The 27,947-nt window shown below is 41.0% G+C and overlaps 1 protein-coding gene across 1 annotated transcript in view; it reads right to left on the minus strand.

Annotated features, from left to right (window-relative positions):
* The window catches only part of ephb4a (eph receptor B4a), a 41,245-nt gene extending 13,792 nt beyond the window's left edge, over positions 1-27,453 (minus strand). The window contains exons 1-3 of the mRNA XM_006802256.3: positions 26,514-27,453; positions 5,528-5,598; positions 1,775-2,056 (exon numbers count right to left, since the gene is read on the minus strand). Of these exons, the coding sequence (XP_006802319.1) occupies positions 1,775-2,056; positions 5,528-5,598; positions 26,514-26,592 (432 nt within the window). The 5' untranslated portion in view covers positions 26,593-27,453. The remainder of the gene's footprint in view (positions 1-1,774; positions 2,057-5,527; positions 5,599-26,513) is intronic.
* Positions 27,454-27,947: the final 494 nt, after the last annotated feature.

The following is a 27,947-nucleotide window of genomic DNA, read 5'->3' on the forward strand; positions in this document are numbered from 1 at the left end:
ATTCACAAAGAGCTGTAAACCAAAAAACTTGGCATAACTTGGAGTGCAGTGTGTCCTAAAAGAAAAATGAGAAAAAATTGCATGTGGAGGACACAAGAATAAGTCGCAGACCTAAAAACCAAACAGATGGGCACTATATGATATCCATGTCCTTAAGAAATAGCAAAAAGTCCAGCAAAGACCTGACACAGGACCTGGCAGATGCATCTGGCCAACTGAAGCCTCATCAGAAAGGCCATTCTTAAGAAATGGAAGTGGCAGGAAAATGTTGTGGTATGCTAAATTACACAATAACTGGACTTACAGAGTGATGGATCGAGATTTTGACATTTTTGGTTCAAACCATTATCAATATGTGCAGAGAGGTTCAGGAGAGAGCTACAGCAGTGAGTGTGTAGAGCCATCTGTCAAACACGATGGAGGATCTGTCATAGTTTGCCAGTGGAGATCTTGTCAAAATTGATGGAATCATGAACACAGAAAAGTACCATCAGATTATGATGCACAATGCAGCTATAATCTGCTTGGCATCGGCTTCATTTTTCAGCACGACAGTGATTCCAAAAACACTGCCAATGCAGTAAAATCATACCTGAATGAAAACACACACACAGTGGAACACTATCAGTCATGGATTGGTCTCACCAGAGCCTGGATCTCAACATTAATAAAGCAAGTTTTGGATCATTTTTACAGAAAATGGACAAAAAAGGCAGCCAACATCTGAAGAAGAGTTTTGAATGTCCTTCAAGAGGCCTGGAAAGCTATTCTTGCAGACATCTAAAGAAGTTATAGGCAAGCTTGTTTAAGAGAGTTCAGGCTGTGTAGAAGAATGAAGATGGTCACATCAAATATTGAGTTTCAAGCTATTCAGACATCTTCAAACTCTGTTTATATACCATGTTTGTTTGCAGACATTTCAGTCAATCGCCACACCATTTACCCTATATGCTTCATATATCCTATATAAAGAAGTGAGACTTGGTAGACTTTTTCACAGTACTGCATGCTGTACACACATGCGCCTTATGAGGCTTCAAAAACAGTTGTTTGTCAAGAAAACAAGAACATGGTGAGATTATAAATAATTCTGCAAAAGTGAAAGGCAAGAATACTTATTGTTAATGGTTTCATCATTTAAGTTTTTTTTCCCAACAATGACTTGGACATCATGCACAGCTTTTTTTATCCAGTTTATGAGGGTATTTGTGAGTTGTCAAATTCAATGCAACAGACTTTCACTGGTAGCAATACACACAGCTACTCAATAACTTATTTTTCTCAGGTCCTCACTGCTTGGCAACCTTTAGATTTGGAGCTTCGAGTTCCCTCATTGCGACAGAACTTTTTTTTCCATTGATTTGCTTTTTTTTTTTTTTTTTTTTTTTAAGAGTACAATTTCAGACACAACCATTTCACGCAGTTTTCCCCCTATTTTTCTTGATATACATCACTTGTTTATACTTTTGGGTAAAGCAAAGCAAATTAGAGCCACCACAGTGGAATCAATCGATTAATTGTGGAAATAATAGGCAGACTGATCGAAAATCAAGATAAGCCCTGCAGTTTATTACGCTGTCAAATATAAAAATGTTCCTCCTGAGCAAGACATAATAATACAACAGTCTTACAAGCCGAGTGGCAATACCATGAGAATTCAATTCAATTGATTTTCTCAAACAATTACACAACGAATTAGCTCCTATAATATTTATCAGACTAGCCAACAGAAAAGAAACCTGCATTATTTTTTATAATGTAATGGGCTGGGTACCTTGATGTAGGGGTTCTCCATCCAGGGTGGGTTCGTAGCAGTGGCTTCGTTGGAGTCTGCCTCGTAGTAGTAGAGGTTGAAGGTCTCCTTACAGCTACGGTGGTGTGTGCTCCTGGAAGAGCACTCCATCATGGTGAATCGCAGTTCCACGTACACCTGAGACGCTCCCCGTCGCTGGATGTAGCCACTGCGCAGCCAGTGGCTGGACGAACTGTCCGTTTGGCAAATCTGATTGATCCTTACGCTGTTGTTCTCCTCATCTAAACCGCTTACTTCCTCCCACTGAGAGCAGAGAGAACAAAGCGCTGTCAGATTGACCCAGATAACTTGTGAGCACTGAGTAGATTTACTTCACCTATAAAGACTTTCACTGGGGTATTTATATAATTGGTCACATTAAAAATCCTATTCATCATAATAATGTTACAATCTTTTGTTGGCCTTCTGCACCTGTCAGAGGCCCGTGGGACAGATCTGGCCCACTGTGGATTTTAATCCAGCCCAAATTTGAATCTGGGTTGTTAAATCATTCCTCCCACTGAGCTCCAGCACAGCTAGTGGGAATACAAGTCTCACTTGTCAAACAAAGCACACTTCTGCAAACAGCATCCGAGACAGACAAAGCTTTCACCTTTCAAACACATTTATAGCCTAAAACACAAGAATAAAGAGGGGATATCGCAAATATGAGCAAAGTAAAAAAAAACCTGCACAGAAATCTACATTTGTTGGGCAGCAAAATGCAACAGAAAAATGCTTTAATGTTTGACTTCTGAGTCAACAGCAAAATGTTCACCATCACTATGTTCCCAAGAGCGGGAAACAAGCAAGAAATTAACATACTCGGGGCAGAATTTAGCAGATTTGCTGAACTTGAGGCTCAGAAATTCGGTTATGTAAATATGTAAATCTTTAAAAATCCATTTGCAGATGATGTGTTGAGTGAGGCAGAATTGTGGTGTGAATGAATTACAGTGCAGCAGAGCACCGAGAGCCAGGTTTGAGACGCTGGAAAGAAGAATTTCCCTTCTAATCCCAAAAAAATAAATACCGTGGACTTTGGCAGCACATGTGTCTGTGAACAAAATGTTTTCTGTGATGAAGATGCACCGAATCTGTGAGGACTCATCTGGATTTGACAAAAACCATTCAAAGAGAAGTGTGACTTGAAGGCAAATGAGAGAATGAGCTACAAGTACACAGACAAAGTGCAGTTACATAAATGGGGAAAAAAAGCAGTGTTACTTAAGTAATCTAATACTTTTTACAAGATATAGATTACCTACTGAAAAAAATAATTACATCTCTTTGGCAGCAAGTCACACCTTCTGTATTTAACAGTACTGAAGTCTCGACATCACAGCGGATGACATTTACGACGTACATCCGGCACTGATGACATTTCAACAATCTTTTACAATCATTGATTCGCCTTGTTGTTTAGAGCCATTTTCACGCATGCCCTGCAAGCTGAACTTTACTAGACACGTAGAGAGCAAATGTCTAACGCAGTCAGATTGGACAATAAATGTTCTTTGATTTGCCAGCTATTTAGCATAAAGTGTGTGTTCATGTCTAACTGCACCTATGTGAGAATGGTCCAGGTAAACCTCTGGTGGAGTCGCAGTCAGTAGGTAGCACACATGGCCAATCCAACTTAGACGAATACTATACATATACAAACACTGGCAATTTCATTAGGCACATGTCTTCATGAGGTATCTAGTCAGCCAATCAAATGTCTGTATCTAGACATGGTCAAGACAACCTGCTGGAGTTCAAAACAAGCATCAGAATGAGGAAGAAAAGTGATTCGAGTGACTTTAAATGTTGCATGGCTGTTCTTGTCAGATGGATTGCTGCTCAATTGGGATTTTTCCCACACATCTATTCAACTGCTCGTTAATGCAAATATGTAATCATCCAGTGTAATGATGGCATCTTTATGCATTTAGGCATGTAGACGTGGTCCAGAGAACCTGCTGCAGTTCAAAGTGAGCATTAAAAAGGGGAAAGAAGGTGATGTAAGTGACTTTGAATGTGGTATGGTTGTTGCTGCCAGATGGGCTGGTCTGAGTATTTTAGAAACTGCTGTTCAACAAATCTGTGCCACTCTGAATCTGTGCCACTCTGAATCTGTGCCACGCGTTCAAGTCAGTCACGAAGGTGTAAGGGGTCCAACCTGGTAACTAATGAATTGGCCACTGAATATGTAGTAATGAGAATGCATCTGATGCTGGCTAATGCAGACTGTAAAAACCTAGTAAATTATCAGTGATTTAATTGTGGAAATAATTAAAACCTAAATAAACTAAAACCTGTCCTGCTTATCCATGCTGTTTGGCTTTAATGATCATTTTACTTTATTTCTGACTGTTTGTGGACTTCATCTTGAAGGTTTTTATTACTCTAACTGGACAACAAACGATCATAATTATTACTTTTTTTCACCTTACTCCTTGTACTGACTTTTGGTTTTCATCGTTCTTACGTACATTTTCGGTTTACAGCATCTATATAGTTTGGTGATACACACTCTGAAGGAGCTTGTGCTTTGTGCACTGCATTGTGCTCCTGCTCGGAATGAAATTAAATGAAAATAAAGCTTTGCATACACTTAATATGTGAGAAAGGGCAAGTGATTCATGAATAAGATTGTGAGTCGTTTCAGGACAGTCAAGTTTTGGATGCACAACTAATCAAAAAGCTCAAAAACTGGGAGCCATGCTCTCTGCACAAAGAGCGCAATGGCACTACCTTCAAATGTGCGTGTCTGTGTGATGGAGGCCCATAGATATGTGTTAATATGCAACAGGGTCAAACTGTGACAGATTTAGTCGGAAGCACATCCCTGTTTCATTAAAACAATTGTCACACTCGCATCATTACACCAAAAGGTTTAATATGAATATTAGCTTTATTTGGCTTCCTCATGAATTATTAATGCAACAGTGACATTCAAGCATTTTTGAAATTGAGAAGCCAGAACATTTTATCTGACTGGGTTGTAAGTTGCCACAAATATCTCCTACAAGGGTATCATAATCCTTTAATCCTAAAAATAAAGAATAATACAGTATCCCTTTTATGTCTGCACTTTTTGAAGCAGACAGCTCGTGGCATCTCCCCACCGCTGCTTGTCATCATTGACTAAATCACGGTTTTATACTCTTTTGTGCCAAGGTAATGCTTAAAAACACAAACCCGGCCACTCTTCTGACAACACAGAGCTTTTGATAAACTGCTTCAAATGATAAATGCTGTGCAGGCTATTTAGAGACAGTCTGCCTGCTTCAGCCTTGCATCTTAATCAAAAGCACAGACACATTTGTTGAGTATTTCAGTCCAGCACCAGAAATCCTCCTACAGCCATCACTGGGACCAGTTTCCTTCCAAGGCAATCGGCAAGTTGAGCAGTTCTGGTCACAGACGCTGCTGGCAGAAATACCTTAGCAACCACTACTCAGCTGATCAAATTACAAATATGTCTTTTTCTGGCTGCAGGACCAAAAATTGCGAGCAGCCTGTGACTTCGACTCCAAGGTTGATGAGATCTATCAAAGCATCTGCTTTCAATACACTTTAAATCCCACATTCACTCTGGTGTTTCTTTTACTCTGTCAGTTACCTGCCATATAAGGAAATCTTTTATAGCCAAAGTAACAAAGGAACAGCTGGAGGCCAAAAATCCCCAGTCACCACTAGGCTCTGTGGCAGGAATACAGATAACACAGTGAAGCTGAGGTTACATACCTGTGGCTTGGCATGGGAGAAGACGGTCCATTTGAGATCTGAAGTCTCTGTCTTAGTGTTCATCAGGACCTCTGCAGAAGAGATAAAAAAAAAAAATATATCACCACTCACAGCAGGAAATGTAAAAACGACACGTATAAGGCTCATTTACATTCAGAAAACACACAATCGAATCTAAAAATCACAGAGAGAACATATTTTGAGTCCCAAGCGCTCTGCAAAGTATCAGCTATGGCTTATGCTGGGATTAGGATAGAAGATGAGGTTTCACCAGTCAATTACATCCACAGAAACATTCCCACTACTCTAAAATTGTCTTTCCTCTCATGTTTGTTTTTATTCCCCCCCATTTCCCCCCAGTTCCCAGCGACACGCCACGCCTGCGGTCGAACTGAACCTGCTCAAAAAAAAGGAGTCTGTTTTTGTCCAGGGAGAGCAGGGACAAGTAGAACAGCAGAATCGAACAGACTTACATAGATACGCACACGCGCGCACGCACAGGCGTGTGCACAGGCACACCAAGATTTAAGCCCTTCCAGTCACAATCTGTGATTACAATAGAATTGATTTTTTGTAATCTTTTGAGGGTTAGGCTGCCAGCTCACAAACAATCTGAGGACTTCTGCTATGATTCAGTAACCCAATAAAATCCGAGACCTGAACTGCGTGCAACTGGAAGCACAGTTTAGTTTGGGTGCAGGGACTTCTTTTGATGTGAGGACATCTTTTTTTTTCCCCTCCCCCCTTTAGCTGCATTAGCAGGCTCCGAATCATATTTACACTGATGGGATGCGGTTTCTGTCACAGAGTGGCTTTTAGTGCCCTACCTGTTCCCCACAGAAGCTCATCCCAAAAGGGTTGCGCAGTTTGGTTTTACGAATAAACAGATTTAATGTGGCTACAAACCAAGGAGCACTTCGATGAAAATGGATGCTGGAGGAAATGAGGGTTTCTGCAGGAGGTTTATCATTGGGGTTTGTAAGGTGCTTTGTTGAATTAGGCTTCCAATATAAGGCTCGACAGTTAAGTCAGCATGCCATAATGCCGCAGTACACACTCTGCACACACAGACAAATACAACAACGCTTCATCTGCCCCTGATCTCCACTTTTTGTGCTTCATTTTTCCCCCCACGTTTCGATTTTTGCACTCAAACGTTTTCCCATTAGATCAATATCCTTCACATAAATAATAAAGCAGTGCTCGAATTCCTCAGAAATCCATACTTTCAAATAAAATTTTAATTTTAATAACATATCAATATCTTGCCTCGCATTGCTGCCCGTTTGTTTACCTCGAGCTGACAAACTCCGCTGAACAGCTCATTCAGAAACTAAACAATTACTCTGAATTCTCAATGAGGACAACGTGTTGCTTTTCTCAGTTGTTTAAGATGCGTTTCCACCGCCTACTCGCTTCAACATGTTGCTTTGTTTTTCAAAACATCTGCTGCGTACGTGTGTCATACAATCACGCATCCAGCATTAAACACAAACTCTGTGATTCCATCTGCATTTATCTAAAGCCCGGAGTTCTTCAATGGGGCTTATTTTATTGCTTCAATAATGACTTCAGCCATTGAAGTTTAATAGTGGCTTATTAAAGGCATTTTCTTTTAAACTACACAAAACACACTACAAAACATCAAGAGTAGAAATGATTTCTCTCTTTCCTTTACAACTTTCAGCTTGTAAAACACAGTGGTTAATTATGATGAATTGCCAGCAATTTTATCATCAGATAAGTTTAAGCAAAAATGTGAGAACTATATGAAGATTTGACTAGGCTCTGAAAAGAAAAAAGAAAACAAAACAGTGCTGGGCATTTATTTAAAAAAAAGGAGGCTAATCAATAATAAAAACACTCATTAGCTCAAGCCCTAAGTAAAGAAAAATACTTATATCTAATACCATTTCTCACACCACCATCCCCAGACTGATGACTAGCAGTGTCAGTGTGATAAATATTGCTGCCAAAATTATGAAAATTCATCCTCGCAGTGTAATCCTAATATTGCTCTCTCAGTTACTTTCATTTTCTGTGGATGTTGTAGATATTGTGTTGCCTGTGAAAGATTGTGTACAGGATAAGAGGGTGTTTGGGGAAACCTTTAACACCGAACATTACGAGGACATCAAGGCTGTCATGGACTCCTCGTGCTCTTTGAATATATTTTGCAAAACACCAGCACTTGTAGTATTTTACAAAAATAACTCCAACGCCTACACTTACTAATCTCTGTGATCCTGTGTGAAGTGAGAGGCAATCGCATTTACCACTTACCAGCCCACATCCCAGTGAAATACACATGAAGGTGTAAAAAGATTCTGAGGTAAAGCTGAATCTGGCTCCTGTTGTGTCAAGCTCAACTCTAGCTCACCAAGTCTTCATGTCCTATAAATCCAGACAACTGCCATTAATTTCTACGGCACAGATTCATGACAGAATCACACAGTTGCTGGAGATTTGCTGACTGCACATCCACAATGTAAATCTCCTGTCCCACCAGATCCCACAGGTGCTCTACTGGATTGAGATCTGGTGACTGTGTTGAGACGATTTAAGCTTTAATAATAATAATAATAATAATAATAATAATAATAATAATAATAATAATGGATTGCATTTATACAGCGCTTTTCGGGCCCCTCAAAGCGCTTTACAATTCCACTATTCATTCACACTCACACACTGGTGGAGGCGAGCTACAGTTGTAGCCACAGCTGCCCTGGGGCAGACTGACAGAAGCGAGGCTGCCATATCGTGCCATCGGCCCCTTTGGCATCACCAGTAGGCGGCAGGTGAAGTGTCTTGCCCAAGGACACAACGACCGAGACTGTCCGAGCCGGGGCTCAAACCGGCAACCTTCCGGTTACAAGACGAACTGCCAACTCTTTGAGCCACGATCGCCTTTGATGATCGCTTTGTCATTATCCTGCTCGAAGCAGTCATCAGAAGATGGTACACTGTGGTCATAAAGGGATGGACATGGTCTGCAACAACACTCAGGTTGGCTGTGGGATTTGAACAATACCCAACTGATACTAAGCTGCCCCAAGTATGCTAAGAAAATATCCCCCACACCCTACCGTCTGATCATTGCAGCAGAAATGGACACTCATTAGATTGGGCACTGTTTTTCCAGTCTTCATTGTTCAACTCTGTTGAGTTTGTGTGAAATGTATTCTCAGTTTTCTGCTCTTAGCTAACAGGAATGGCACCCATCTGATTCCATGTTCAACGCCTTGTGCATTCAGAGATGCTCTTCTGTATTCCTTGGTCGTAGCGAGTGATTATTTGAGTTACTGTCGCCTTTCTATCAGCTGGAAGTAGCGTGGCCATTCTCCTCTGACCTCTAACATTTTCACCCACGGGAAATGCTGCTCACTGGATATTTTCTTCTTTTTCTGACCGTTCACTGTAAACCCTAGAGATGGTTGTGCAGGAAAATCCCAGTAGAACAGCAGTTTCTAAAATACGCAGACCAGCGAATCTTGCAGCAAAAAACCATGGCCACATTCAAAGTCAGTTAAATCATCTTCTTTCCCAATTTAAATGCTCAGTTTGAACTTCAGCAGGTTCTCTGGGCCACGTCTACATACCTAAATGCATAAATATGCAGTCATTAGACTGGATGATTACATATTTGCATTAACGAGCAGTTGAATAGATGACCTTAACACTTTACTTGGGCGGTGATTGCGATTATATTATTAAGGGAGCAATATTTAGAATACCTTACTGTATAAAGGGGTTGCAGGTATTCAGTAACACTTGGTGTCCAAATGCTAGGTTGTGCTAAATCTTTTCTTTAATTTTAAACAACCAGTGTTTAAGTGTAACCTGGTAGTGCTAGAGAATAGGAATCATCATACAACTAACCTATATGGTGATCTGCCAGAGAAGCTGCACAGTCTCCACTCGTCTGCCTTGCCTGATGCCAATGGGCAAGGGAGGGGCGTTATAAGCAGGGTGTGAGAAAGCATAAGTGCAGTGACTGTTAATCAGATCGGCATTGTTATCTTTATAAAAGAAAAAAAATATCTCTGAGAAGTCCTACTTCTTTCTCTGACTCTGTAGTGACACAGAGAGACACACAGAGTAGAGATTAGTTACAGAAGCACCACCCACCTGCTTTTTAAACCTTCTGTTTGCCAGGTGAAGCCAATCAGAAGAAAGTTAAAAGGGGAGCTATCAATACGTCAAAGCTGCTCTACACAGCAGATCCAGGTGGAAGGTCACTGTTACCCTATAGAGCAGGGGTGTCGAACTCCAGGCCTCGAGGGCCGGTGTCCTGCAGGTTTTAGATATAACCGTGGGTAACCTGAATGAAATAATTAGTTCATTACCAGGCTTCTGGAGAACTTCACGACATGTTGAGGAGGTCATTTAGCCATTTAAATCAGCTGTGTTGAATCAAGGACACATCTAAAACCTGCAGGATACCGGCCCTCGAGGCCTGGAGTTCAACACCTGTGCTATAGAGTATCTGCAGTTGCGGCATCTTATTCAGCAAGTAAACTCTGGTAACCGGTGACATCCAGGAACAGACTGGATGGCAAACAAGAATGATTTTGATTGGTGATGCTTGAAAGACAGGTGAAAGACGGCTGAAAAGTCTGGCATGGGTCGTTAAGGCTAGAAACCTGATGTACACTACGTGCAAGAGGGCACCGCAACATGTTACCGATTACAAAACAGAATAATACCCCCAGAGTCTCCTGAAAGTGGGAGAAGACGAGAAGCTTGAAAGGCGAGACACAATGGTAATGGGCAGGACTGAAATATGACTAATGAGAAGAATTGCTCAAACAACACCGGCGGAGACGGCACCAGAAGTCAAATACCACTGCGGCCATGGGAAAACGGCTGTGATGAGTCTCATAAAAAGGACAAATCTAAAATACCATAACCTCATCCAGGAGTGTGGAGAGAAAAGGTGTTAAGTATGGCTGTTTCCTGTAAAAGTGGAGTGTAGAGGTTTCCCAGCACAGTCGCACACTACAGTTGGAGTTTCAGGGAACAAGCAGGAAAACAGCTGTGCACAGGACTGGGGAAGCAGCAGAAAGAGCCTCTTGTTGGCTCGGGTATAAAAGGGAGGAGGGGGGTTAGAAGCCTGGAGCTGTTGGGCAGTGATTTAGCCACAACCTCTGGTTACTCATGGTTAAGGGCTAAAACACCCAGTGAAGTTTGAGCTGAAGACATGACACAGTCACTCTGTGAGAGGATGCATAAAGAAGGCAAATTATATACATTATCTATACTGTAATTAAGTTCTTAAATCTCAGTGCTCAATTATTTTGAAACTAACAATCTTACATAATGTACCTTTAAATGAACCTATTCTAAACACGCATATCCGCAACACCAAACATAACTTACAATAAATGAGTAACACAATAACAATACTATTATGAAATAAAAATTAACTGTTTCATCCATAACAGGTCACTCTTTGTTTCTTTGTTTTTTCCCATAATGATTTCACTGATCACTCAATCACGCCCACCACCACTCACATTCTCTCTCCAGCTAATTTAATACATTTTCTCTGTGGCCAACACACACACTCAAACACAGAATTTTCACTCTTCTCGATCCCACTCTCGCCACAGCACTCTCCCTGCTGTACACGCAAATTAGTCAAATCTTTCTTACTGCCTTCCACCTGCATATAAAAGCAAGGACATGGCATCACTTGTCATCAGCACTACATATGCAACAGGTCATGCATCATATTGAGAAGAAAAAGGGACGTGACTTTAGTATGTAACTATTATGTTTTAAATAGTAAGTTCAACATATGTGCAAATAATCTTTGAATCTTTGAACTTAAAGCTCAGGTAAATCCTGAGCTTTTTTCCCTTATCTTGGCTCCGTATAACGTCATGGAGAGGGGACATCCTTAATATGGTCAAAACACACAGCTCTGAGTTTGGGTTCAGCTCCGCCCACCTGGTCTTCAAACCTTCTGTTTGCTAGGTGCAACCAATCAGAAAAAAAGTTGGATTAAAGGAGGCTGTCAATAAGTCAAAGCTATTCTAGTAGAGCCCAAAAGTGAAAAGAGCGAGCTGAAAATGCGCATAACGGGTGCGCTTTTGTCATTAAGTTCTCCTTTCTCATATCCCATTTCGCTTTTTTATAATCTCACAATTTTACACTCTTTGAAAGCTGAAGAAACACAACCGTGCTTCTCAGCCATTTCCACTTCAAAACCACAGAAGCCCACCAGCTTTCTAACAACAATCTAAGGTGACAAAGGAAAAGAAAGGAAAGCCTGCAGAGAGCAGAGAGGGGAAAAAAAGAGGGAAGAGGTGGATGAGGAAGATAATTGGATGACAAAGTTCAGAGTGGTGATTTCCCCACATTTAGTCTACCCTGAGTTCACTGCAGCATAATCTAAAAAACACCCTTAACACAAAGGCTTCGCTATACATATTTCCACATCTCCACATTTCATATACACACCTGCCTCTGTGTTTATAATTATTTTTCTTTTCCTTTTTTTCTGAAGGAGTAGAGATGAAATCCCCCCCCCCCCCCCACCCCCCCAGGCATGGTAATCACTGTTTATCACTGCTCTATCATTAAGGTTTATGAGACAGGATGTGCGAGTGTGAGTGTTTCTATGAGATGGTGAGCGCTCCTATTATGTGCTTGCATGGCCTTGCCTTTCGCTGAAGTAGATACAGTCTTAAGCCCTGTTAGAGGAAGCTGGCTTTTCCCCTGCATTCTTTCAGCAGCGGCGACCACCCACCGCCGGAAAATTGCCCCCAGTGCTCGAAAAATGTAGGAACAATGAAAATTTGTCATCTGGATGAATTTTAACATCCAAAACAAACAACTGTACAGTAATTACAGGACAACTGTACGCAATACTAGACACCGGAGAAGTCTAAACTGATACGGGTGGTGGCGAGATGATTAGGCCTTAGCCTTCGACTAACAATTACAGAAAAAACACAGCATCAACATGTTAAATATTGTTAATGCAAAAAGTAAAAAAAAATATTGTGAAAACAAAAGCAAATGGGTTTAACTGTTCTATGTCAAAGCAAGACAACAACAGAGAGTGTTGTACATGCTTTTCTTTTGAAATGTAAAACCTGACCCTTCATTTTTTAAAATTGGGGCATGTACAGAAAACACCTCACCCCCATGTTCTATATCGAGCCGTGTTCAGGTTTCAAACTGCCCTCATATTCAAGATCAGGAGCCATTATAAATGACCCCCCCCCCCCTCCCAACTGCTTCATTCTCTATCCTTAACTTGTATGTTCATTCCTTCCCTGCATGCCTGTTTGCTGCCTATTTTCCACTCTCTCTGTGGCTCTGGAGTGTGATAGGGAAATTATAGGCCTAAGAACATTTGCCCTGCTTCAGCTACAATTAGACCTCATTTTAATTAAAGAAACAGAGAGCCAATTACCCTTGTACACCTGGCGAAATTGAAACAGAGGAGAAGAGCAGGGATAATAAAAAAGAGGAATGTGAGAAGGGGAAAATTTGGGATTCACAGATGACGAATGTATAAAAAGTGGATGAGCTCAATGTATTTTCTATTCCACAGCGACTTGCTCTCAATATTTAACCTGTCCAGCTAACACGCTAACATCTTGATGTCATCTTGACAATTTATTTGAACACATTATCCTTTTTATATCACATCAACTGAACATATGCTATCATTTATCAGGTCCCCTTCCCTCCCAAGTATTCTAATCAATACCCAATTGAATAATTAATAAACAGCTAAATAAAGGAAAGCACTTGGATACTACTTATTTGATAGTTTTGGAATATAATCTGCTGTCTTCTTTGTTTGATATGAAGGGTCGTCCTGTTTCTCGGTAGCAGCAAAGTAGATTCCTGATAGGAGTTTTTCTGTCCTCTGGCTATAACTGAGAATCTTCTGTTTATCAGGGGACACTGCTGGCACATGTAATTTTACAAAGCCAATATCCTGAAATCAGACATGATTGTTGCCCCGGAGCCATCTGAAAGCTACACGCTACATTTAAAATTCAGCGTTTTGCTTTCCTGCCAGGAATTAAGGCTGGAGTGATGGGTTACAATTGTCCACGGCAGCAGCTTAGAGTAAAAAGTCGCCACAGAGAATGGCTGAGAGAGATGCAATATTGTTTAAAGATGCGATAATGGTGCACATTTTCAGACAGGCTCTCTGGGGACACAGAGATTGTTGCATTGGGTTGGTCACATGAGAAGTGTCGCATATTGTGAAGTTACAAATGCAGAGACTGGGGAGTACAATGCCCAGCTCCTCTGTCACCTCTACTCAGCTGGCCAAACACGGCGCTGAGTGGGAGGAATGAAGGATCGTGGGTAATGGGCTGCAAGGTGTTAAAGAGAGAGATTCTGAAGCTTACCAACCAATAAGCCAGCTTTAGATGAGAATATTGATAGCGCTGTCATGTCTGTATGATTAGCTAAGCTAAGGAGGTAGAAGTGACTGTGTTCCAGGCCTTACTGACAGTATGCTAGAATGATCATTTTTGGTACGCCAAGCTTATCTCACAGTGCAAATGAAGACACGGAAAAGAAGGAAGAGGGGATTTTCCGTCACATTTCAACAGTTTATTGTTGTATGGCGAGTGCACATGAAAATGAATGCTTAGCGAGTGATGAAATGAATGTATGTGTATAAAGCGTGTTTGTGTGTCTTTGACAAAGTTGTGTCTACTGGGATTAGACACCAGCTTCCTGTAGTTCCTGTCCTTTTCCTGTCTCCTGGTCTGGTGCCGCCAATGCATACATCATTCACGTGAACAGCAGCCGGGCAGGATACAGTTTCACTCCCCACCTACTGTATAACAAAGACCCCCTCCCCTCGAGGCACATGTGGATGAGCCCAGGTACTATAAGTAAACCTCACAGGAGCAGTAAGATGAAAGAGCTGGGGAAGGTGTTAATGCTCGACACCTTTTCTCTTTTTTGCCCGCAGGGACGCATATCAATAAGTGTTGCGGTTGGTTTCTGTCCCAGGACAGGATGTGACCTAGTTAAGGAGGAAGCTTCAATCTGGACAGAAACCAAAAGACACTGCGAGAGAGATCAACGGTGCTCCGAATTAAACCCACTGACCCCAAAGCTCTGTGGATTTAAGACCAGGTCTACAATACCTGCCCTCTGAATGTTTTGGCTCCGGCTTACACGGTCACCTGAGATTTGCTCGACAGAATCATTATGTTAATCATTTCCAAGTGAAGGTGTATTTCCCCAGCGAATCTTCGAGTTCACGCTGGAGAACCGGTATGAAAGATCGCCCTCTCTTCCTTAGCTATTAATAAATTCGCTACAACACTAAAACTGCTTGCATTGCTGAAGGTATGCCCTAATCCCTGGATAATTCACCTTTTAAAATAAAACGTTTATAGCGTAAAGGGTTTACACATTCGCCTATCGAGCGAGAGATACCTGGTTTGATCCCAGGAGGAGACACGAATCCCTTTGAGATTGCGCCAGAAAGGGCATCTGGCATAAAAATAGACCGACTCAAAAATGCAGAGCTACCCTCTGTAGCGACCCTTTGTGAATAAGGGAAAGTAGCTTTTATTGTATGTCGCACCAGAAAGTGTTGGTTCTGAAACACAAAACAAATATTGATTTATAAGAAGGTAAAAGAATTCAAAGGGTGCACCTGTAATGCACTGCAATTCACTCTTAATTAACTGCGTTTAAGTGAAAAGAAAAACTGTTAACTTATTCAAGTCATTTCAGCGTGCAGCGAATATTTACCTCTAATCTCAATTGTATGAAAAAGTTTTAGCCACAGCATAAAATGAGAGGTTAAGGTTAAGAGGATATGAGACATCAGCTTGCCTCCGTGGCTGTTTTTTATATTGCTGCCTACGAATAATGAGTCTTGACCTGTGGTGTCAACTGCTGAACAGCACTTGTGCAACTTAGACTCAAACAGTCCTTTTTATCTCTCACACACACACACACACACACACACACACACACACACACACACACACACACACACACACACACACACACACACACACACACACACACACACACACACACACACACACACACAGAGCTGTGAGGTATATTCCCAAAGCAGGTAAACTAGAAGAAAAAAATCACTTAAGGAGATTTGACATCTATGAGTATTTGACAATAGATGCAAGGACATCCATAATAAAGTACCTACCAATGGACTTCCGCAAACACGAGCAACTGGCTAATATTGGCAAGAAGCGGCAAAAGGAATTGATCATCTTTCTTTCTGCCCAAATTGTTAATCATTCCAAATTCAATTCCAAGCAGACACATTTAAAAACTTCAGGTTTTAAACACGTAAGGCCCTGCACTCACTTCTATAAAGCATGATTGGTTAAATTGCCTTGCTGCATATTTCACATTCTTTGGCATATTGATCTGCCAGTGGGAGAATTCACCTCCTGCTACTTCCAATTATGGGCACCAGTTTCTCAAGTCTTCTTCAAAAATAACCCAAGTCTGAGAAAAACTGAAAGGCTTTTTGAGAACATTGTTGCGGGCTGCACCAGCTCCCTGGTGGCCTCCTGATCCAGAATCCTATAAAAGAAAGAATGAATTACAAAGGAAAAGTTAAAAAGATTTTCTTGATGAGACTTTTTTTTATTTTGGAGGGTAGAGTGCAATTCTCAAAACCTCTGCTATTCCATGAGCCATTCTGCTTTCGGATACTGTACAACGTATAAAATTAGAAAGACAGACACATAACTTAAGATGAGGCCCAAAATACAAAGAAGACAAATTACTGGTGCTGGCTGATTGTGTTGACTTTCGAGGCAGAACAGATCATGCATCATTTTTACTGAAATCTGGAGACCATAATTACGAAACCCCACCACTAGAGGTGATTAATGGATTAATGCACTCTTTAAAATTAATCTGTTTGCTTTTAAAGTATCATAGAAAAAAAAAGCAAAGTGCTCCATGGTTGGACATTTTTTCTTAAAAAAGAGACAAATAACTATCCAATTCAGAAAAAATACCTGCAATGTATATCCTGTCAGCTGACTGATTTCTTGATTCTCCCGTTTCATTCGTCTTGTCTTATTTATACTCATATTCTCTTTCCCCCCAAATCGCCTATATTATAAAATTTAAATTCTGTATCTCAAAAGACAATTAAAGGTGGCCATGGTCCTACATTTTGATGTAGAAATGCATCAAAATGTTGATCTAGTTTCTCTTTATGAACGCTCCCTGTTGTTACTCACAGAGATAGGAGAAGGAAGGCTCCTTGAAATTAGGGTTATAAGTATTGATTTTTTTTAAATGTAACATTATTTACACAGGATAGTTACTGAAAGTTAACTGAATTAAAGAAACAAATTAACTTGTAAGCAGGCACCACATGCAAATATGATAGGACAAGCAACACCTTCCTTTTAGAGCCACATTACAAGTTCCTGTACTGTTCTCCAAAACCTTGCATTGCTGAAAGCAGATGAAGTATGCATTTGTCAAATGCTGACTGGTTGACAAGTGATCCGGAATAGGGAAATGAGTGACATCGAAGTTCTCTGGGAATGGAAGAGCAATGAAAAAAAAAAAACAACTTCAAATATAAAAATAAAGCATGGAAAGCACAGACAGGGGCTGTAGTGGACATGTTTCATTGTTTTTTACCACTTGTTTCGCTCCAGCTTCTAGTATGTTATAAATTTGCTGATTTCTTTGGCTTGTTGAAGGACCAACAACAGTACAAGCAGTAGTGGCCACATACTTTGTACACTGCCCCAAACTAGCAACAAGGCTCTCTGGACACAGACCCGCTATCCCTGGACAGCAAACACATTAGCTAACCTGGGCCATAGATTCATCTTAAAGGAGTTGACCTTATTTTTTCTTTATTCTATAAATAGTATTTCAACTTTGTTGTTGAAATTTGCACTTGGAATTTTTTCAAAATGAACAAAATTTGTTCCCTAATACTGCACTAATGGTGGCCCTAATACTCCATGGTATGGTTTTGCGAGGGTGCTACACTTTTAAATCTTTCAGTTCAAGCTTCTGATCTTGAAAGACTATCACTCATTATCAAGGATTTTGATGTGAAAGCAAAGCATCTTACAAAACAGACATTTACTAGACGGTGCATTTTAGTGCTTGAGACTTTTACAATACCATTTTCTGTTATGGAAGCCTGCACAGCTGTGCCTTAGATAAAAAAGTTTTTCTTTGATACAAAGGCTGATATTTGCTGGAGTACAGAGATATACAGAAACTGCCTAAATGAAAAATCATCCATTTAAATATGATGTTTACAGTGTTTTTGCAAAGTTTTTTCCACAAAAATTAATCTTTTCAAACTGTCGCAATATGTCCCTCAGTGTAATCTGTAAATCTTTTAGCTTCTCTGCTGACATATCATTATGACTGACACCATCATACATGTGTCTCCAACCCAGCTGCAGCAGCAGTGGCACAAAGCAGCAGATTAAAAAAAATCGTGCAAAAATCACGTCCATCCACAACATCAATCTGACATTGACTTTGGGTATAAAATGGTCTTGAATCCTGTGATAGAGTTGGTAGAAGAAACTGACACAATTGCACGTTTGACTGCAAAAAGACAAATGTCACAAATTTTCAGTTTGTTATAGATCAGAAAAAATCATCCTGGATGAGAGATGGGAATCGAGAACCAGTTCTTGAAGAAAACTGTTTCCAAGTAGTCCAATTCTTTGGAGTTGTTAGTCTGCCTGCCTATTGATCCCGGGTCTTGCATTTGCACTACAATCAGCTGATTTCAGTTCGAGTGTCAGAGGAGGAAAATAGCAATGCAATCTAGAGTGTGGATTAGATAGTCAAGAACCCACAGTGAAAGCTGAGTGAATGCTGCCTGCTGGGATCAGCACCGAAGTTCTGTCTTTTGAGATACAGAATTTCAACAGGTAACAAACAGATGAGCAGTCAGGTTGTAACCACCCTTGGTTGTGACAGCTTTGTATTCTACTAAGAGAAAGAACTTAGAGATGTGTGTCCTCATTAGGGATTTGTGTTGGTGTGTGGGGTTGTAGCCTGAGGTTTATATTGTTAAACGGTGATTATGAGACAGTGTGTTTCAGCTATTTTACAGCGTAACGAGTAGGTAATGTAACGAATAGTATAACAAATTAATTTTTCCCTGGGGTAATTAGGTAACATACTGCATTACTTTTAAGAGAAGTGTTCGGTGTAATATGTGTAATAATTACTGTTTTGAGTAACGACTCCAACACTGATCACAGCAAAGAAGGAAAATACCTCTACAAACATGCATAAACATTTGGCCTACAGCACGCAATTAATTTGCTTATTTAACCAGAGCAGAAGATATTCATACTCCAAATTCAGGTGTGACCAGTTTATAAAGACACTTCATTGCCCTATAACTGACCCATCATACACCATCACGCTGTGGTCAACACTGCTCTCAAATGCCCGCAAGCCTCAATTTAGGTCAGCATCTTAAAAGTTTGAAGAAAGTAAACTGAAAGTCCAGAGCTGACAAAAGCAAAAGGGGAAGGTGCAAATTGCATTCTTGTTTTCAAACACTTTCTCGGTGTCTTAAGAGGATATTCATACTTTTGTTCTCCTGTCAGGAAGGCTGATGTCTGGGTCAGTAACAGGCTGGCACCCCCGTAGAGTGGATACTTTGGAGTCACACAGCTCCGAAATCTGGGATGATCTTCCTAACCAGCAGGATACTCTTCCACCCCCGTGCTGGCTTAGTCTTTTAATAATTAGACAAGCTAGTTTGCAAGCTAGATAACTATAGATTAATTATTAGCATGATTGGAGCTTTGTGCCATTTAGTCGTGACTACAAAAAAAACAAAAAAAACCACCCAAACTATTTCATTCACAGAGATTGATGCATTACAGCTTTGGAAGCTGCAAAATATATATAAAGGAGAGAAAAGACATGCAAATCTTTACTTTTATAAAATAATATATAACAGGTGACCTATATTATTTCAAATCTTTCTAGATGAAAAGATTAAAAACCCACATAGAGCCATCGACTGCTGTGATGCATCTAACGACCTCGCTACGAGCCCCAAAAATGTCTCCTGCTGTACTTACAACTGAGTTTTTATCAAAGCCTCTACTAAAGCAGAATCTCCAATTCATTTTTGGGGGGGGGAGAAATTGCATACACACACACACACTCTCACAGCTCCCAGTGACTAATCTGCTGTGGGAGGTGGACAGCTTGAAGCTAACAGTGCAGACTCCAGCTAAATAAACCATCTAAGGATTGACACATCTAAGTAAAGATACAAGAGAACAGACTCTCGGCGAGAATTTTCCCTTTTATTCTGACACATCACACTTTTCCCACATTCAACCAACAACAGACCCAACTGAGAGTTAATTCTCTTCCATTGAACCACGAATTGCCGCTACGAGGCTGCAATTGGCTGCTTGTGTGGCGGTGACCGATATATCTGGAATAAAGATAAACTCATCTTCGGATGTGGAGCTATTTGCTCGAGTACAAAGAGCATTATTTTGCCTCCTCAGCCAGCTACATTATGGTTTCATTAGGAGGCGGATTCAGTAGTTTGCAAACTGTTTGAATTGCAAAACCACGCTTTTGTCCAATGACAGAAAAAAGGACAAAGTTTAACAGCGCAATGATTGGATGGGGTTGAGCAGCTATTTGTGGATATGAAGGAAGACAAGAAGGTAAAGAACTTTTTCATGTGTGGAAAATCCACAGAAATTTAGATACTAAGATACCACGCTGCAAAAAAAAGAAAGGTGTTTAATGCTTCTTGACCCTCTCTATTTTGGAGCATGACATTCTCTTAAAGCTTTAAGCTGTGTGAGAACTGTAGGAGGGCAGCTACACGGCAGTGCTTCTATGTTATCCCGTATATAGCAGAGCCCACTTGGTTCAGAGTGGTATATGAAAGCAGTACCTGGGAGACACGCTCAAGATGTGTACATGTGCATGAAGGTAGGATCAAATATGCACGTGCTCTCTAGGTTGATGTCGAACCAAATGAGTTGCATTTTAACTCAAAACGGCCAAACGGAAGATGTAGGTCAACCTCTGACGCAGTGAGGAAAAATATCCCAGACACTAATCGAATCAAGTCTACTGATGGAGCGTGCTTCAAGCAGAGAATTTTTTTTTTTGTTGTTAAATCAAGGTTGCCTTTTTTAATCAATTCTTGCACATCCAACCTCAGATGTCTCGCTGGCCTCATGTTGCTTCTTCCCCGTTAAGACTTCATTCTATTTTCAAATGTAGCGACAAAAACATCACAAGGTATTGTGCAACAATGGCACGAAGAAACGTTTCACAAAGGATTTATTTCCAACACAATGCTCGGTGTGCTTCAAATGAGAACTGTGATTAGTGTGCAAGATAAATGAGAAAGATGGACCCGAGATAAATAGCTCCTTCTCTGTTGTTGTCTTCTAATTAAAGGCCTTCTTAATCCCTTTATTATAATCACATATTTAGCCCATTGCATATATCTCTCATATCTGGCCCTAGGTGTGTGATTAAAGAATGCAAATAGGCAGTATACCTAACTTTGCTCATTATACGCTGTGCAGACGTGCACATACTTGCACCCTCCTTGCCCTCACTGCACTTGCTCTTTCCATTTCGTTGACTCATGCCGGTCTGCCCATCTCTCCTTGACTCACTTCAAAGAGAACCCCCAACCCTCTAAAAGTGCCATTCTCCTTGGTGCTTATGGCTGATAGGCTGTGGCCTCATTCCCTCTCCGCTGCAGCCTGTCCCCATTGTGTCCCACTCTCAGAGAGTAGCGTGTGGGTGGAGGACAGACTGGCTCTCCAAAGTGAATGCCTGACATGGATGTATGGGCTGGGGGTGTATCCTCTCACCAAGCTAAACTATCATCCACCTGCAACTCCCAGCTGCCATATGTATCCCTCTCTGAGGAGGAGGAGGGGAGAAAGGGAGCGAGAGAGACACGGACTGAGAGTACTTGTGGCACTCAGATGCCTGTTTAACTCTTGAGGAAGCTAATCATCGGATTGAGGTACTGAGGATGATGGGCTACAGGCTTTCAGAGAGGGGGGAGGTTGCTTTAAATGCAAATCCCTTTCTTATAAAAATCGGTTCCATTTAAAAGGATTTCTGGGAAACGATCCACATTTCCACGGCAGGGGAGACAGTCAGCAAGAGAAAACAGCATAGCACCAGTCAAACATCAAGGAGACAGAGGATGTGGAAGGAGTAGCAAAAGAAAAGGATACATGTCTGTGAAAGAAAGGATTGAGGCTCAAGTAAGGCCTCTCGGATAAAAAAAAATAGAAAAAAAAACATCCTTTCTCCATTTGAGACACTGGGGTTTCGATTAGACTGAGCGGCATTACGCTATTCATCACAGCAGTTGTGCCTTGGACGAGCTAGGAGGAGAAAGAATAAACCGATGATGGGTGTTGTTGCTTTTTGAGAGGTTTTAGAGGGTAGTCTCACCTTCGCCATTCCATGTGACTTTCACTCAAAACACTTTGGAGATGCACCACAGTCAGCTAATGGGGTTAGCCTATTTTATAAGGAAAAATAGATATAGTCTCAACAGATGGTTTAATAATTTTATATTCGTTTTTCAGAAATAATTAACAATATGCCAGAATTTGAGTGCCTTTACTACTCAGCAAAAATTTGCCATGTGGACAGGAAATAGTAGGTAAGCACAGGTGCTGCTAATCACATTAATTAAGCATCTGCACCAAAATAGAACAGGAGCTTCATTAACTTCGTTAGTGAAAAATCTTGGCGCTTCTGTCGATAAAGATGCCTACCTGCAGACAAAGTATCACAATACGTTTTGACGCAGTTGACTATTTTAAAAGTGGCTTCATTACTAACTGCTTTGCCTCCAAGGCACCAACCTGTAGCTGTGCAAACTCATTGTTTGGAATAGACAGTGGATGGTGCATCTTTTCAGGTGCCACACAAAAAGATGTTACCATCACCTGCTTTAGCATTAGGGTAGCCGTGGTTTGAGAAAGTGATATGGAAGAAACCGCTAAAGAGACAGGATGACACTTCCCCCTCCTCGCTCCATCGCCAGAAGCTAAAAAAGTGCTGTCTGTATTTTTCAACCCAACAGGCCAGGCCTCAGCCAAATATATTACTCTGGCAGCTGCACTCTCTTGTTGTGCATTATGTGAAAAGATGACTTGTAAATTATAAGGAAGTAACAGCTGCAGTAAAAAAAAAAAAAAAAAAAATCCATATTGCAGATGTACTTCCCATTCCCGTTCAAGAGAGATGGACATGGATTTCAAAACTGTTTGAGTTAAGTTCAAGAGACATTTACTCATCAACTGAGCCATTTCTCCACTACCAATTAAACCTACGTGCAGTTGACTTTGATTAAAAGAAGGTGAATCGTAGATTACAAAATGATTACAAAAAATAACACTTGGCTAACGTGGAAAGTTGATGTATTGATAAGAAAGAAAAGCACAAGTTGTTCTGGATAGAAGAGAACCAGTAAAGTGATCAGTGTGGACCAATGAGCACAACCTTCCTCAAATTAATACATGAAATCAACATAAACGCCATTTCCTTTCCCCATCACGCTTTCCACACTGTTTTCATTTGTTTTTAGCTGAAGTCATTCTTTAATTACTTAATTACAGTTTAATGGCACCCCGCTGGAGAATTGCAGTAGTGTAATAATGAATAGAGAAAAAACAACGACAAAACACACATACATTAATCCATTTTTCCCAATTTTATGAAATTTGGCTTAAATCTGCTGCAACTAAGTGCATTTACTCATATCAAGAATTTACGTCTAGCCTCTTAGATGATCACAGGGGTGCACTAGCACTCAAAAATGGCTTCAAGCCACATCGCATATTGCAAGATGGAACAGATAACTGATAAGTGATAAGAGTTGGAATGTCATTAAAGATCTGGACCCGAACAGGTGGAAAAGACTGCAGTGGTCCTGTCACCGGCTGCATCTTGGCATTACTGAGAAAGAGAAACTGTACATGAAAGATATAAAGGGGCTGGGAGAGAAACAAAATGAGCACTTTCTAGGTTGAGTGTGCGTGTGGGAGGATAAGGAGTCATTATGGCTTACATTTATGAAGTCAAATATGTTTTAAAATTGTAGTACATAAGTGGGAATTATTAATAGCAGTTAATACTTTAAACCTGTGGTTATAATTTTCTGTAAATTATGTGTTTTCTGTGGAAGGCAGACAAAAATGTTGTCTGGTGTGCCTGTATGTGTTCATCCTCGCTGCAGATTTCAACCAAAAAAAAAAAAGGAAAAAAAAAGAGTGGTATTAATTTCCAGCCAAACTAATTATCTGATCAAAAGGTCTGTGTTTTAATCTTCACAAAGACAGAGGGAAGAGAGATCCATGCTCTGAACAACCAAGTGGTGTGTGTAAATGAGTCATTTATCCTTTAGTTGGAAAAGGAGGAGAGATTTGGCAGCTGTGAGCTTCATCTGCCCTCCCATCAGTTCATTACAGAATTCCCTACTAGGTGGAGAACAAGGGGGGGAGTGATCCAGAGTGTGCCGGGAGAAGAGTGGGCCATTACCCAAGACACGAAAAACCAGACATCTTGTTCACACTTGGCAAGACACAGATGTTCTAGAGCCGGCCGACAAGGTGCTACGAGGCCTCGGCTCCCGTCTACATGCCAGTTCTTCACCGCCACTGTCTGCGCCGCACCTGTTTGGAACCAGCATCTTTGCAAACACGCGGAAAAGGTCAAGCGGAGACGAGTTGACAAGCTATTCAGAGAGATGCTCAATAACTCTGACACCAAAAACATGTGGGACGTCACCTCCCACACAGAGCCTGAGGTTAAGGATCTGCTGTGTCCCAGAGAGAAAGACTGAAGAAGAAAAATGGACAGTTGAGTCAGAGGTCAAGTCTCAGCTGCAAAAAAACCTGCTGCTCCAGCTGGAGGAGAATCTCCAGCTCCTCTAACGGCCGAATTCCGAACTCCCAGAAAACTGACCAAAATTAAGTGTCTGGGAAAATCCCATACTACGCTCTCAAAATACAAAGTCAACAAAGTTTTCCCCGCAAGAATTCAGGCTCTCGGTAGCTGCAGTAATTTAACTTCTACATGTGACGGGTGTGCGTGCACAAGTGGCAAATCCAATCCTTAAAAGCCCTTTAATAAAACTGTGGGCCATGTCATGTACGCCACATCCATGTGTATGTACAGCATGAAGCCAAACTGGAAGCCTCAGATAAGAAGGGAGGGTTGAGGCCTCAAACCAGATGCAGCTGACAGATTTGTGTTCACAGCACTGTATATGTGAAGTCATGCATGTACATGGAGTTCCTGTTTAGAACGGTTTTCGATTGGAATGGAAATACCAAGGAAAAAGCGGGCTTTTTTTTTAATAGCCTTATTGTTTTGTTTGGTTTTTTGTTTTTTTTTGCAGGGGGAGGGGGGGTGAATAATGGTAAAATTAGTAAAACTACCTGAAGAAGCACGTGTTGGGAAACTACAAGAGAAACGCCAGCATTTTGCTTTAACTTAATATATAGACTGCATGTCATTTCGCCTTGATTAACTAATGCCAACAAGTGATGGAGAGGGAAATAAACATACTAGCTGTGAGCCAGTGAGCAAATATGACTACAGTGCTGTGTGCAAAGTTATAAGCAGTGCCAAAAACGAAAAAGCACAACGTGGAATAAAAAGTAGTCCTCGCAGGTGAACAGGAGCGAGCAGCCTACACAGCAGTAAGGTACTTTTTAAAGACCCTGCAGTTCAACAGCTCTTAAAGAAACCCAGTTGTGATCCTTTGATCCTCTGTAAACACAGACCTATTATTTCCAAAGACCATTTTCTATAAATGGCTTTTGCAGAGAGATGTTTCGGCAGCAGCCTTAACAAACTTAAATCAGTTTGCGGTACCCTCCGCGTAGCCGAAACTTCCCTATCAATGTCACAATAAGACAGACGTGTCAGAAGACTAGGAACAAATAAACACTCAGCCTCCTCTGCTTTTTGTCAGCCTGGCTCACTCAGAGTTACTCTTCCACCCTTGCATTAAGCAAATTATCCAGACACTGCCCCTGTTGTTATGCTGATGATGTGGAGCTATACTCCCTTGTAAAAACCAGACCATTTGAAACCATCATCTTCTTTAACATTATGACAGATAATTTCAGGCTGCCTTGTTTCTCCCCCTTCATGGTTCACAAAGCTGATCCAGGACAATTTGCCTGTTAATGTCAAGCCTGCTGCCAGAACTGAATAGAAATTATGATCCAGATTACACATTTGATATGAAATGTGAGATGTTTTTTTTTTGTTTTGATTTCCTTTTTCCCTCCAGGGCTTAATGTAAAAGTTAAAAAGCACTCTACATTAACCCACTAAAACCACACCACTCCTGTACTAGCCTCTATCCACTGAATGTTTTAGTATTGATTTTAAGGTAAGCTGGTTAATGATCCCCCAGGAAGCAGAGTGGGAACCTTGTGATGACTTGAAAATGAAAAAAGAAGAAAAAAACAATAGTGAGCTGGTCTTAGAAATGGCCTTTCTGAAGCCACAAGGAGCTTGTAAAAAAAACAAACAAAAAAAAAACAATATTGATTGGCACCACGGTGACACAGTTCTGTCAAAACAAACTAAATAATCCACTGCCAGATGGAGGAGAAAAAAGGCATTTCTTGCAAACACAGTGTCTACAGTGACATTCTTACTGCTATTTATCAGTAACAGTGAGCTTGTGGCCGTGATTTCTCTGTGATTACTTGCATAAAAAATGACTTGTGTGGTGGTTTGCACAGCATGCTTTTTAAAATGCATTGTGGTTTTACGACACTTCCCGCTGATAAGAGACGGGATGTGATGCTTATTGGACATTTCACTCACCCGTGTAACCCGAGAAGACAAGTGTGGGCAGCACGTCAAGAAAATAACAATAATAATAATAATAATATGAAAATAAATAAATATTTAAGAGGGGAAAAAATCCACTCACCTTCATCTGCAGTCGACAGAAGAGCCCAGTCCAGGAAGATGCACCCCAGCAGGACAATGCTCTGGTATATCAGCTCCATGGTGTCGTTACCAGAAGGTGAAAAATGAAGCGACTTGAATTAAAAACCAAGTGGCGCTGGCAGCCACTCGACTGGCAGCTCGGCTGTGCACCCACTGACCGAAAACCAGTACGCATTTAAATTGGACTTCAGTAAAAGCCTCAACACTGTGCCGCAGAGAGAAAGCACACTTTGACTAACGCCTGTCCGTGCGTGGCTCCGTTGACAGTGAGCGTTTATAAGCAGGCTCAAAACTTGTCCAACTTTGTGTTGTGGTGAAAGTCTAGAAAAAAAAACAACACACACACACACAAGGCAGAAACAAACCGCGGTGCTGCAACTCCTCGCGAGGCTCAGCCCTCTGTCAGCACACGGGCTGCATGGTTAAGAAAAAAACTTGTATGCTCGGCTTAATAAGCTCTTTGTGCACCACACGACTTCTCCCCCTAAAAAAGAGAAAGATTCTCCCCCCTAAGCTCGATGACCGAGCAGACTGCAACCAGGGCACCTCACTGCATATCTGTTAGATGCACATTTAGTCCTCACATAGCAGTCGCTTCATACCTTCTTCCACATCTCCACGTTCGGAAAAAATATCCAGGAAAAAAAGTCTGATTTAATTTCCTTTTTTAATTCCTTCAGCAACCAGACTATTTGGCTGCGGGGAAAAAAAAACCCCAACGAAAGGTGGTGGGGATATATTGCGCGACAGGTCTAAGCTGACCTGGTTTTACTCGAAAAATTAGACTAAAACTGGAGGAAAACGTCTACTTTGTATTCTGAGTAAGTCAGCGAACTGAATGTGCGCTGGATATCAAAAGTTGGGCGCTCGTGGCTCTGACTACTGTAAGCTGGTCACCAAGGACTTCAACACCGCATCAAACCCAGAGTCGAATGGCACGGGCAAGCTCCGCCCACTCTCGTTACCATAACAGCAGCGTCAAAAGCGTAGGTCAAAAGAAAGTTATGGAATTTCCGGCAAGCACCTTAAAAATAAAATTATATAAGCCGATAACATTTTATACGAATGAACCAGCAAGTTGGGGGAAAAAAGAGATCTAAATAGAGAATACATGACCTTTACATGATTCACAACTTACCATTCATTGTCTTGACAAATAAATTCCTATTTGCAAACTAATGTATTTGGTATCTGTTTGATAAGATGTTTGTAATTTCACACATTTGTTGAATAAAAATATCTTAAAACATGGCGCTATAGGAAGCACTTCATTTCTTTGCGCATCTCAGTTTCGCACTCAGCTGGTATCTTGTTTTATTTTTCTGGAATGCTTTTATTTTGACATAGATTTAACACGATTTCCGATGTCGCTTAGATTACTTTCATGAGCGTCTTGACTCCAAAACTACAATTA

This window comes from Neolamprologus brichardi, chromosome 10 (assembly GCF_056152115.1).
Source record: "Neolamprologus brichardi isolate AB-2024 chromosome 10, ASM5615211v1, whole genome shotgun sequence".
NCBI lineage: Eukaryota > Metazoa > Chordata > Actinopteri > Cichliformes > Cichlidae > Neolamprologus > Neolamprologus brichardi.